Source organism: Poromitra crassiceps, assembly GCF_964638095.1.
Source record: "Poromitra crassiceps genome assembly, chromosome: 4".
Lineage (NCBI taxonomy): Eukaryota > Metazoa > Chordata > Actinopteri > Beryciformes > Melamphaidae > Poromitra > Poromitra crassiceps.
This window is the reverse complement of record NC_139626.1, coordinates 32,344,308-32,358,897: the sequence shown is the minus strand read 5'-3', so window position 1 is coordinate 32,358,897 and position 14,590 is coordinate 32,344,308. Positions and strand designations below refer to the sequence as shown.

Below are 14,590 nucleotides of genomic sequence, written 5' to 3'. Positions count from 1 at the left end.
GAGAGACTTACTCAGGGTGTTTTGAGACTATACACTGTAACTCCTATATTCTGGTTTGGGAATCTGCACTGGTCCTTGTTCTATACTTCAAACTGTTGAGTTGTGTGCGTTGAACAGAGGGATTGTATTTAATGCTTACAGTAAATACCAAAGACATTGGATCTGTCTCTCCCTCCCTCTCTGGAACCTGATTCTCTAACATTTGACAGTGTCGTTATGTGTACGCGTCTATATTACACTAAATAGAGCAAAATAGAGCAACATGGCAACTCAATCTGACATGAATGACAATCGGTGGCGTGTGATTTAGGGGCAGGCATGCATCAGGGAGAGGAGCGACAGAAGCACTGCAGGCTGGTCCAAAACCAGCTCCAACAAGTTCTCCTTGTTTCTAAAGAGGGATTCTCCTGCTCTCTCACACTGGTTCTTGTGCGCTTCAGTCGTGGTTTCCTTGGTAGAAAGTCACGTGCATAAGAAGTCTTTGCCAACTGGTTTTTGTTAGCTTCTCTGTGATTTGTGGCCATTTGACCTACGGACATACATGCAATATGCATGGCTCAGTGAGGTCAAACAGTCATTCGGCCCTATGATTGCCCACTCCAAATCTCTCCTCCAGACATTCCTCAGTAGTCTTTCTTTCTTTCTTTCTTTCTTTCTTTCTTTCTTTCTTTCTTTCTTTCTTTCTTTCTTTCTTTCTTTCTTTCTTTCTTTCTTTCTTTCTTTTCCTTTCTCACTCTTCTGACTTCCTCACACTATACCTGTGTACTGTATGAGTGCTTATCTTTTTTTATTATTATTACTTGGGACTTTTTTGTTAATTTCTGTCCCATTATTTCTGACATGGTACCTATCGTATATATATTTTTGGTCTGTTTTTGTTTGTTTGTTTGTTTAAGTCCTGTGCACTCTCACCGTGGTGTTGTTTATGTTTGTGTTGTTCATGTTTGCGTGAATTGTGTATCTTTTCAATCTGGGTAGTAGGACTGAGTGAATGTATTTCAACTTAAGTGTCTTTTGTTTTCCTGGTGTCTTGGTACTGTCGTGTGTTATTGTCTTTGAGTTGTGTGCAGATGTATGGTTTCTCCTTCTGTCATTTTGAGTTCCCCTGTGTATCTCTGTTTGCCTTCATCACTTAATATCCGTCTGCGAGGAATTGGAATCATAAACAAAATCATCAGAAAGCCTCTTGTCCATGACCAAATTCAGTCCACCCCCACCACTCTTAAACCAACAGAATTGATGCATTGCAATTTTATATCATTTTAAATTTGAACAAATAACTTAGACAAAAAGACGCATATAAATAAAATCCTGATAGCTCATTAGTGCACATTTGCTCTCAACCCCCATGTCATCTTTTTTTTATGTTTATTTTCTAATCAGATGTATGATTCGTGTTTAGGTTAGGATAGCTTTTCAGTCAAATCATTCATTGATAGTAGAGCATTTACTTAATGGCACTGCCTATCTATTCTTTTTGTACTAATGTAGATAATTATGTTTAGTAGAAAGATGACAGGCACAGTACCAGAGGCTAACTGAAAGAAATGGACTCAAATTTGACCTTGTTAGACCCTTTCTGGTACAGTTAGTTTGAAACTATGTTTTATGCGGTAACACTTGTCAGTGTCATCTCGTATCTCATTGTACTGTACTCCCTGTAGTCTGTGATCTTTCTCCATATTGTAAAATTGTATTTTCTACATTTTCCTGCATGATCTAACTTGTGTAACAGTACCACTGTGTTTGTCACCATGTAGCTCCATCACAACACTGTGCAAATATTTAAGCCTGCCAGATTTTTACCTTGGTTTTTAATTAAAAAAAAAAATACATTATCTATAATATGAAATATTGAATGTTTTTGACTGAAATGATGATAGCTGACTCGTATACATGTACTACTGTGCATGACCTAGATAACAAGAAGACACAGAAGAATAGCATGTTGTGTAGTTTCCCCAAAAGACATCCCAGATATGTACTGAGCAGATTGCAGCTTCTGTTATGGTCGAGAAGAGATCGATACATCTAATTATGAGTAAGATGAGCTCGCACCATCATTGAAAAGCAATTGATCTCATGTAAGAATATGATACAGTATGAGGACATGCCTTCTGGACTCAAGAATAGCATCTTACCAGAGTCCGCAATTGTTGTGTTGAAGCCTTTTTATGACGCTATAAAGCACACAAACAACCACAAAGCACATAAACAACCACATGAATTTAAAGGATTTATGCTCCCCAAAATGGTCAGAGCAACAGAGGAGGTCAGGTAGTTCGTAGCCTTCTCCATGTATGCCACAATACCCGCACTATTCAAATTCTGTCAAATTCTGTCCAATATTTCGATCACACTTATGAAATTCCGGAATGTCTATTTTCTTGGTAAACAATCTGGTGGGCGATATTTGCACATTACTCGCTCCGTTCCTCTGTGTCCCACTCTCCCTCCCATCCCTCCACCATACTGTAACCCTCTCCCTCTGTGATTAACACTCATTCTCCATCCCATTCCCAGGCCGCCACTGCAAGTGTAAAGTGTAACTAAAGTCTGACTGTCGGTAGGTACATGCTCTCTCCATAGTGTCAATTAAGTGTGAGTACGGTGACAGAAAGACTCGCCGTTTCCCCCTGGTGGATAATCCCACGGCACACAGTAGATAATAGACTCACTCACTGTGCAGAAGAAGCAGGTAGTAGGCACTGACCGACCAAATTAACTCAATTAGTATAGAGAGCCAAGGTGAACGTCACTTCCTGCTTCACTATGGTACCAGAGATTTTCATCCGCCATTTATTTTCCCATTAGACATTTCGTAAAATGCTTATAAAAGTGGTTTTACTTGTTCAAACCAAACGGTTCAGCTATGTTTAGAAACGGGAGAGACCACATAACATTTCACTCGGACCAAAACCTAAAACAATTGCGGATTTAAAGATGTTTTCCTTTTTTTAAAGGTTTTCGATGTTGTTTTTTTAAGTTTTGGTCCGTGTGAAATGTTTTATGGTCTCTCCCGCTTCTAAATATAGCTGAATCGCTATATTTAAAACTATTTTTTATAAGCATTCTAGGAAATGTCTATGGGAAAATAAATGGCGGATGAAAATCTCTGGTACCATGCTGAAGCAGGAAGCGACGTTCACTTTGGCTCTCTATTATTATTGTTGTTTGCTGCCAACTCGATTAAGAAATACCTTGAATTTGACCAATAGCCCTATACCCGGATGAATGTATGACTCAGCTTTTGGTAAATCACCATGTTACTGCCTGATCTATATTACATCATCAGTTTGACCTTTGCTCTAGTCTAATCAATAGACAGGACAAACTCTCTCTGTGTGCCATCCATATCTTTCTCATATTCCACCTGACAAGTGTTACAAATAGCTGCTCCCAGATTATATTGCAAAGTGTCAAATAAAGGACGTTTACCCAAAGTGACATGCCCTGCACGCAAGCTAGAGTTCAATACTGTAAGCGTTATCATCTTCGTGCTTTTACACTTTAGTTCAGTTTGAAACATAGTGCTTTTAGAAGATATTTTTCCACGTGAGCAGTGCGTATGGGTGTTCTTTCGCTCTTTCTTTCCTCCTCTCTCCATTTCTGCATGCTAATATCTGCCTAGCTAATGTAGGCAGACATTAGCATGCTAATGTCTGCATGCTAATGTCAGCCTAGCACTGAAGCAGATCCAAAAGAATTCCTGGCTAGTATCAAAAGCTTTTGCTGTAGTTTGATGGACGGGGTAGCCCAACGCTATTTTTGTGAACTCCCACGTTTGATGCGTACTTCAAATCCAAGGTAATCAAAGGTACCACATAAGTAAAAGTAGCCTCAGCAGCGAAAAGGACTTTAAGTTGGCAAATATCATTACTAACTTTAATCTCACACAATTTGTCACTTTTCATCAGCTCACTAAAGGTGCGTTCACACCGACCTATTAAAGTTTTTCGCTGGCGTTGAGTTTACATACAAAGTCAATGCAAACGAGCGATTGAGTGTATATTCGCCTGGGAGAAAAATCGCTGGGCGTCCGAGCGGCAGAGACAGAGCGATAGGGAGAAAATATGCTCGTCGCTCGAGATGAAATATCCCAACTCGAGCGAAAATACGCTGGCATCAGTCGCTCGCCGCTCAATGCTGATTGGCTGCCGTGTGAGAGTGAGTCAAGGATCACACTGGCTTGGAACAAACCGCTGGTTTATTGTGTGGCAACAAACCGCATTGACAGGCTGACAGCTGACATGAAGTGAAGTCTGTACTACCGGGCTGCGTTCCAATACCCATACTTGTACTTCTTTCTTGTAGTATATACTGCCGCTGCCCTCACAAAGTATGCATTGTAGTGTGCAGCATGCATGCAAAATGCATACTATTGGGACACACTACATCTGTCGTCACGTGAGCTTCCTGAACTCCGACCTCTTGCTCACTTCCGCCGACGTCCGCAGCGCCACATTTGAGTTTTTTTTTTTTTTTTTTTTTTTTTCTCTCAATAAACAAAGTCTGGCAGTAACAAACAGTACATTATACAAAAAATTCAGACTAAACATTTACAAAATTGGAACAGACAATCAAATAAACAAAATAAAATAAATAAAGCAAAAACATTAAGTCAGAGTTCTAAACAGGAATCAAGATATGCATGTTTTGGTACACACTCCATGCTTGTTTGGTTTTAACATATTTCAAGGCTTTCTTAAAGTTAATTATCTCATTCATGAACACGCAGCTCAGTCAGTGCGACGTAACTCCAGTAGGAGGCGGTAATGCACAAAAAGTTGTTTGCCAACCGCCATAAAACATTAGAAGAAGAAGAAGAAGATGTAACTTCCTGCTGCGCAAAGGATTGTGGGGAAGATTGGCTGACGCAGCATGCATCGATGCATACTCCGAAATAGGAGCTGATGTAGTACAACCTCCTGGTACTCTTGGCATACTGCATCTGACATACTATGTATTGGGACATACTAATTCTTTTTTTGCCTACTAAATAGTATGGAAGTATGGGTATTGGAACGGGGCCCTGGTATGGAGCTCGCATTAGGAGCACGCTGATAGGCTTTATCTTGTAAACAATGACGGTGGCTCGTAGTGGACAAATATCATGACATTGCGTAACGTTATTTCAATCAGGAGAGGCCAGTTGGTAGGATTAGACAAACTTTATTTAGCAATCGGCGTGCATGGCAAATGCTTTGGCGCTTGACTCCATTGGCCAGTGGCGCTGCTCTTGAGGCAGAGGAGGGCGCGCTTGACTCCATTGGCCAGTGGCGCTGCTCTTGAGGCAGAGGAGGGCGCCTGCATGGGCTAGGAGATCCCCCCCCCGTGGGGGATCAGGAGTCAAGACTCGTTGGTGGTGGACTGGGGAGGTGGGTGGGGCAAAACAACGCTTCGGAGGCCGGCTTCAAGGGAGATGGACTGCCGTGGGCTGCTGCTGCTATGATCGGCCAGAGAGAGAGAGGTGACGTAGAACCCTTGCTATATATATGAGGATTAACTGACGTCATGTTTGACGTCATAGCAGACGTCATACTAGGATTTTTGACCACGTTGAGATCGGATTACGCGTGAGTGGCCTTCTGCTTGAACTATGGTCTGGAGACCTCACATCCCCCACATGTCCGTCATTTCGTGTGCCTGTTGATGAGCGATTTAAACAGAGCGACAGAGCGATTCCAAAGGGTTGACTTGAGCGACAGAGCGAAAAATAAATATCTCGGTGTGAACGCACCTTTAGGCCTACAGTAAACCCCCTCAAATGAGCTGTAGGGACATTAGCATAACAGTTTAGAAAACAACTAAGTGCTGAATTATTTTGGTCCTATCTGAAGTCTAAAGATCTACATTTTTGCACTTAAAAAAAAGTTGAATTTGGGAACTTGGGAATAAACGGCATTATTATTCAAATTTAGGCGTGTAGTATTCTCCTTCAGAATGTATTGCATTTTGCATATTTATGCAGGAATTATTGAATAAACTCCTGCAATCCATGTCAAATAATTGTAACTTATTTGAACAGCAGATGTATAACATGAAGCTACTTCTTCACCTCATCAAATCTCCAGCACTAAATCTATTGGATGCAACAACTTCAGTATATTACACATTGCCTTTTTTGAGCCAGATATTTAGGCTATATCTACTGAGCATTGCTTTAGTACACTATATAGAAGGGATTACATTATTTCCTCATCTTTTCCCACTTCCTGCCCCTAGACACTGATACGATACAGGAAACAGACACTGATATGATACAGGAAACAGACACTGATATGATACAGGAAACCTCACAAACGGCTTCATTCAATCTCTTGACATGGTTTACATTGTATAGATACAACATAGGAGTCGTCAGGTTTGCCTAAAAGGGAGGTTTGGACTAAGTGCTTCTGAAACTGAACTTAAGCCAGGAGCAGCGACTCAGATTGGCCAGACGGCGCTTTAGAAATGTTTGTGTGACGTGCGGCGTCTAAGAAACCCGGTGCATCATCAATATTTTACTGCGTTGCCTTCTGACTAATGTGCCTGAGCTATTCAGAATAAAAAAAAGAGGAATTTTTATTTCTGCTCGACTCGAGTGATGCTTGAGTCGGCCATTGTGCACCACAATGTTCCCACAGTAAATTTCTTATTTTTCCATTTCTGCAGGAAGGCACAAATGGCATCGTACTGTACCAATGGGTGTTGTTCTTTGTTGTCTGTTTGTGGGTGTCGGCCTCATGATGGTTGGAGTTTGGCATAAACACATGCAGTAAATATGACTTGGTCATTTTGTGCCACAAGCTCCGTTAGCAATGGCATTACTGCTTGACTATAATTTATAAAATGGCATTTCGGCTAATAGTACATTTCTAACAAAAAAACATACAACTCCACCCATTATTGGTCAGTTAGCCATTGTTAGGGCAGCCATCTACTACCTACCAATGGTGCTTTCCACTTCACTTTATCCAACACCACTTTGTGAGCACTCTCTTCTCTCTGGCTGCTCCTTGCAGGGGGGAGCGTTCAGCGTCTGCATGCTTTGCCCCTGTGTCACGCACCAGAAATACAGAGGGAAAGGACAGCACACCAAGGCTGATGTGTTTTCTTACACACAATTGGTTAGCGTGTACATCCTCCACTGGCCCAGTGCAGTGTCACAGGCACAGTGCAGTGTCACAGGCACAGTGCAGTGTCACAGGCACAGTGCAGGGTCACAGGCCCAGTGCAGTGTCACAGGCACAGTGCAGGGTCACCGGCACAGTGCAGGGTCACCGGCATAACTGAATTTTCGTCAGTAAATCAGTCTTAGCGTGTGTCGTTTCCCACTGTACACGAAATGTGAACTGATCTCCATTACAGGATGTGACCACCGGGGACATGAGGTGATTTTGAATGTGGCAGGGAGGCCATTTTTGTGTTGGCCATGTGAAGTTGTCAGGAACCTAAAGCAGAAGCACCCAATTTCTTTCATTAAGAAAAATGGAGACGATAAAGCACAATGCACAATTTTCTCAGTCGTATTCATTTAGGCTCATTCAGCTCAAAACTTCATTTGGTCAACACTCATGTCAGTGATGTCTCTCAGCATTGCTGCTGTGTGTTTGTCTAAAACTGTTTGCTTTGGGCCGTGTAGTTGTCTAAAACACCTGAACATAGAGTTTCTTTACATGAGTTTTCACGTGACTAAATGTTGGGTGCTTTATTCAACTGGCCTATTGTAGGTGTTAAAGTCCTGAATATCTAAGAACCTTTGGCTTTTCTGTTTTGAAAAAAGAAAAAAGAATGACATAAATCATAACTCGCATTTTCTTGTTTTGTCCTGTCTTGTCTTGTCTTGTCTCTGTGTCTGTCCTCGTCTGTCCTTTATATGTCTTTAACATTGAATGATTTTGTAACATTTACAATCTTTTATCCTCAATTTATTCTTTTCACTTATGTGCTCCTTTTCCTCTTGATTTCATCTGCTAACATCCTAAAACCACATGTTCATGTTTCAATGCTCTGTAACCGTCACGTAACACTCAATCTACCTCAATATGGGAATTTTTTTCATGACATGTACAAACATTTCAACTTATGATTTCCTTTTCATTTGGACACGATATATATACAACAATATCCTAATACAATAAAATACAAAATCTGGCAACGGTCACCACTCTCTACTTAAAGCAACTGGCTACGAGAAATCTCGCAGTCTAAATAACATATCGGGAATGACTGGGTCGTCACTGCGCCTCGCTCCTATCACGAGCGCTCCCTTTGAAACCTATGAGGCCCCAGGACCGCTGCATCGCTGCCGCTCCCCCATCCCCTCCATTTTGTAGCGGAAAGGAAGCTCACTGATTGGATGACAAAAGATGCAAGGGATTATCTATGGACAGAATGCATTGATGCCTCCAGTAGGAGTGGACACACTGTACACAGCGCAAAAACAATAGCAATAACATAAAAAGATCTTGAATGTAGAGAGAATGACCTCTTGTCTTGTGAATCCAATGGTTTAAGATGCATGCGTCAGGTTAGCTGATGGGGTCAATTACACATTTTAGCTTTAAAGATACATTGCTATTTTGAATTACTATAAGAAATGTGTATAAAAAAAATGCATTGGTTAGTAAATGAAATAGCATATTATTAAAGCTGAAAGAAAAAAATACGTTATAAAAACATGTGCACAGTTAGGTTTTAATACTTAGAACGAAGTGTGTAGATGGATATCCGTTTTTTGTGCTTTTTGGACCAAACAAAACTGAGTTCACAATACTGCCCAGAGATAGGACCATGAAACAAGAAGATACCTACATTAATTTAGCCAAAGAAAGAAAGAAAATGATAGATTAGATTGATGTTGAATAGGTTTCTACTTTATTCGTCACATGTGAATATTAATGTATGTACAGTGTAGACACCATTTTGGTATTCTTCTCAAGCTCTTAGGAAAAAGAACAGAGCGTAGAAGTCTCAGTATTAAGAACTAACATGCATTCAGCGCTTCATTTGGTAGAGCTTTCGGTGTGACGTCGTTGGACACTTTGTGTTGGCAGTTTACGGCAACACGGCGAGGCGATGTGAAAAAGATGAACACAAAAGCATACAAACCTACAAGTACTGTAGCATAAGAGCTATCTCAGTTGTTAAGCATCCCGTGGCATAACCATATGATCACATGTTATGTGCATTGTCCAAATGTTACCTCACAGTGTAGAGGCAAAGGCTAACGAGGCCAACGGTGGAGATGAAAGATGGTATGGTGATTTGAGAGAATGGAAATGTTAGATACTCCGATAGCCACTTGAAGATTTAACACAATAATTGACACAGTTTCTTACAAGTACAAGTACTGATCAAATTATATATGGATGAATACAGATTTAATTATAGACTATAGCTATCACAAATACAAGCACTTTACTAACAGTTAATGTTACTTTACTAACATATTTAAAAAAAAACATAGCTTGCATGTGTGCATTCTACATAAGACACAGTTCATATTACGACACATATAGATCAAACGTTACCATTATCAAAAAGTGAACATGTGAGTCCAACGCATAGCTAAGCCATCATCAAAAATATTTCTAACAAAGGATGTTTAGTTTTTCTAAATATCTGTTTTACTCCTTTTACACGTTTTGTTTCCTTTTTTCCTTTTTCCATAATTTTTTTGCCCTTTAATTTAAATGCAGTTAACTAGTTAACAAACACACACGCTCGCGCGCGCGCGCGCATGTGTGCGCACACACACACACACACACACACACACACACACACACACACACAAACAATAATCGTAAATAGTAGGAGTATGACAATATGATATAAACAAACATGTCAGTCAACAAATCAGAATAAACACATATCATTTTCTTATCTCCTTTAAGCAATTTATAGCTTTTTTATTGTTTCTAAAAACGTCCATTGAGGTCTTCCCTCAGATTGCCATCCTCATATGAAAACAGATGATTCTGTCAAAAGATGAAGCAAAAAACGTTATAAATCAATTACACATATTCACATATGCAATATACTGTACATGCAATATTACATTAATGCTGGAAACATGCTGTGCACATACATATATAAATATGCAGATCTATTTTTAATCTTGAAAATGCACAGACTTATTAGGCAGTCTACTTACCTTTGATTTAGATGTTCATGATCTAAATGTATTGACAGTATTACAATGACATGAGCCATTTGTCTTGTTTTGATTCAAGTCGGTCTTGTCTTACTGGTCCTATAGACTTTTTGATGTTGTAGCTGCCATTTTTTTGTTTTATGATCATTTGTTTTTGTAAATGGTTTTATATTTACTTCAATTCTTGTATTGGTAATGTGTATTTCATTGTACCACTGAGTGTCTGAAGAAAAAAACGATTTAATGTTCTATTTCACTGTCATTAAGTTATTTAACAGACATGTTAAATAACTTCTAAATAACTTCTCAAATCATGAAAATCTGTAAGTGCTTTAGAACTAAGAAACCATCATTTGCAGGTGTAAACGAAGCGTATTGGATAACGTCTTCATGGACAGACATGACATATCAACTTCCACTGTCCTTAATGTAGCTCTATATATTTCTACAATCAGTGTTTCATTTTGTCTTCCAGACCCCTAAACCTCTTGAATTTAGATATGCAGTATTATGATTTAAAGTCGAGCTGAACCCAAAAATTACTTTTCTTTTCTTTTAGTTCAAATACCTGGGTATGCAGTGCACCTATTTAATAATGTATGCAAAAAAATCACAACAATCTAATTTCTTTAGTTTTTCACACTTTTTCACATCAAAAGTTCATTTTTCAAGATTTCATTGATAACAGTAATGTACAGTTTGCTGACGTCACCTAGTACTATCAAATTTCTACCCCATTTCAACCAATCATATCACGACATGCAGCTGTCAATCAAATCTTCATTTCAGGATAATTTTCTCTTCCAAATGAAGTAGAAAATGTTCTATGTCTATGTTTTCAGTCTGAAACGGACTCATATGCACGTGACGAACGGGTTCAGTTCGACTTTAAGATGAAAGCTATGACAAGACTTGAATGTTTGCTTGAATCTGTTGTTGACAGAAATGCGAGAAGTTTGTAAAAACTTATAGTTGAGTATCTCTTTTGGATGGATCATAATTATGCTTACACTGCAAGAAGTAATGCTTGGTAGGCTTCGCTTGATATGGGTTTGTGAAGGATAGTGCCGATATTTAGCGGCTGAGGTTGCTGATATTTTACACCGATACTCAATATCTTTACATTTGATCATTTTCAGGCCAAAAAAAGTGTTTTCCCACAGAATTCTATTCTTGGCAGGGTTCAAAACCTCTCAAACAGCATGTTGACAATTTAAATGGATCAACTACAGTGTATAGTAATGAGATACAGTATGTTTTGCTTCAAAAAACTGTAGCACAACATATTGTGCTGTATAGGGCAAACACATTAATATGTTTGCCTGCGACGTTAGCATTTTTGCTAGCATCACTTCTGTCAGTGCATTAAACCTTTTGAACGCACATGCATTCTGTATGATGTTAAGTGTGTAGATCATCTGAATGCTACTGGTTTGACACTTTATTTGGAATGTATATTTTATGTAAATTCAAAGAAAACGTCCATCCATTTATCTGCAATGGAATGCTTTTCTTAAATGTTACAATCAATTGTAAATGGGTTATATAATTGACAATGCTTATATCACATAATCTCACACATCACCACTTTAGTTTGAACATTTGTGACCATAAAAGTACTGTATTTGTTCATAATAGCAATGTAATGTATCAAAAGGGATCAGAGGAATGTCTAAACTTGGTTTAATTTGGGACTGAAAAGTCATATCATGTTGTGGCCAGTGGAAATCACCTCGGACACTTTGAAATAAACATTGTTTAAATAAACAAAACAAGCAGATGTTAAAAGTGCCTCTATGAGGCCCCCCTGTAGGCTCTGATGTCAATTTAGGAGTTCATGCAAACTAGCTAGATTTAACTAGCTACACCTTCAAAGCAATGCTTGATAGGTCAGTGGTTATAATTGAATATGTACATATCTGTATCTACACATGTGAATACATTAAAAATCATATGAAATGCATGTTTCTACGTATACTTTGTGTCAGTGTGGGACAAGAAGCATCATGGCAGCTGATTCTAACAAGGTGAAAAGATTCAACTGCCAAACCAACCTGACTGACAGAACCCAGTTTAGTGGTTATGCATAAATAGGTATGGTGCCTGTGCATTTTCAAAAACAATGTTGTTTTTCATGAATTATGCTGTACCATTTCTATATCCTATGGTGGATTTGTGTGTCTGAATTCAAAAGCGTAACATTATTATTTCATCTGTAATGACAACTTACAGGGAAAATGTTTTATTCTGAATTAGTTCATGCTTCTGTCTTGTTTGTTTGGGCAACCTACATAGAGTAAATGCACTGTACTTTATAGAATATGAATGTAAATGTAAATATAGAAATGGACGAGGTTAAGCCATCCTGAAAATCATGGCCCGCACATGTGCAGCTTTGAGAAATGGTTTGATCCACTCAGATAGAATAAGTTATTATGTCTGAGTCTCTAGTTTAAAGCTGTGTTCTGTTTGTATCATTAGTTATTATTAATAATAAATAAATCATTATAATTAATACATGTGTTTAATAATAACTAATGATACAACCAGAATGCAGCTTTAAACTTCTTGCGATGGGATCACACCAGCCGCGACGCCTGGGCCCCCCATATGTGGGTCAGGGACGTAAAGTGGGGGGACTAATGTGGGCGGGGGGACTGGCCCCCTTCCTCTGATCACACCCATTTTCAAAGTTGCTCTTCATTTTGATGTCAACTACACACCTGTAAAGTTTATGTAGAGTACTCAAAACCGCTTCGGGCAGTTCCCACGGCAATAGGTGTCTCCTAGTACAGTTGACGGTCGGAGAGACGGCATCCGGTACGGGATGGGTTTTAGCACCCCTCCCAGCCTCCTGAAAATCTGCGTAAACATCGGCACGGCCTGGGGTCCTTCAGGCTAGTGCGAGGTGCTCGGCGCAGGCGAATGACGTGCAGCGCACAGGCCTTCTTGAGGCATCCTCCCTGCCCATGGTACGGCATGGTAGGATTGCCTTCTTCCATGGGAGGTTCTGGTGAGACGAAGGAGGTGTAGCACTAACTCTATTGCAGCATGATCAACCCTTCCGCGGGCAACATTGCAGACAGAGTAGGAAGGCTGATCCGTGAGCGGCTGCTTCTGGGACGCGGGTCGGGGTCATAATGGGCCTCGGCTGGGTCTACTGGGCGAGGGTGTATGATGTTGACAGACCCGAAACACCCCACGACCCCAGTTAACATCACTGATGACGCGTCCCAGCGCATGCTGTAGTATGTATATTTGAAACTCGAGGAAAAATGCTGAAAAATAGGCGTACTGTTGTACTGGCTATTCTTTTAATTTAACACCAGAAAGCACACCCCTTATTCTCCTTAACTCATTGAATGCCATGGACGTCCTTCGACGTCCAATTAAATAGTGACGTAGAATGCCACGGACGTCCTTCGACGTCCAATGCGTTTTTTGACGGTGGGACGTCGATCAAAGCCTTCCGCAGCTCCTGTACAACTATAGTAGCTATTGGAGGTGTATAACCTATTTTACGGACTCATTAGGTGGCGACAGTGCTTGCTCGGTGCAGTCCAGATTAGAGACAGGTCCGAGAAACAGCCTAAAAGCCGTGGATCAAAGACAACCCGATGCATGCTCCCAGAGCCATTTGCTCTGTCGCGGGAGCTGACATTGGCTCCGAACAGGAGTCAATCCGCGCTCACAACTGAGCCCCTCTGTCCCTGTCTGTCTGTCTGTCTGTCTGTATAGTTTCTCCAACCGATTAGCAGCCAGGAAAGCAGCCCCTGACGCCAAACCATTCAGCAATCCGGGTTGGCTCTTCCCTGCTGTGGCGCTGAGAGCCGACAGCAGCACACAAATGCAGCACTCCGAAAATATAATGGTTGCGTGAGGCTGTGTGCAGTGTGGGGAGGAGTTTACGGGGGGAGGGGGGGAGGGGGGTGGTGCACGCAGGGCATCACACAACAACTACGTCACTACATCAGAAAATATTATCTTCAGACTCAGTGAATGTGCTTGAAATGCTGCATTTCACAAAAGGCGGATTATCTCAGCTAATAATTTGAAAAGCCTGAAAACGCTGAAAACAACCTATCTTCTCCGGCTCATAACTAAAGAACGGAAAATGGTATCAATAAACTTTTTTTTGCTGATGATACAATAGAGCCAGCTCGTTCTTGTGCGTGTTCGGTGTTTACATAGTAATATCACACAATATTCTGTGGGCCTCGAGAAATCACTGAAAACGCTCTGAAAACTCTGGCACTGGGAGCATCCGTTCTCCAAAAGTGGCTGGCACTGAATGAGTTAATAAAGCCAGATGGAATATTCTACTCCAACCCTACCATCTATGGGAAATAATGTATCTTACCATATTTACTCTTTAACCATTATTGCTACAACAGAACAACCTCCTCCCCTTTACTAGGCAAATGGAATTTAGGAAAACATGGACGACTG

The 14,590-nt window shown here is 40.3% G+C and overlaps 1 protein-coding gene across 4 annotated transcripts in view; it reads left to right on the top strand.

Moving 5' to 3' along the window:
- LOC310776131 (voltage-gated potassium channel KCNC1-like) overlaps positions 1–8,321 on the top strand; it is a gene marked incomplete at both ends in the record, with an annotated part of 59,672 nt that extends 51,351 nt beyond the window's left edge. For all 4 annotated transcript variants that reach the window (XM_083636297.1, XM_083636296.1, XM_083636295.1 and 1 more), the window contains one exon: positions 8,167–8,321. In XM_083636297.1, coding sequence (XP_083492423.1) covers positions 8,167–8,321 — 155 coding nt within the window. The remainder of the gene's footprint in view (positions 1–8,166) is intronic.
- Positions 8,322–14,590: the final 6,269 nt, after the last annotated feature.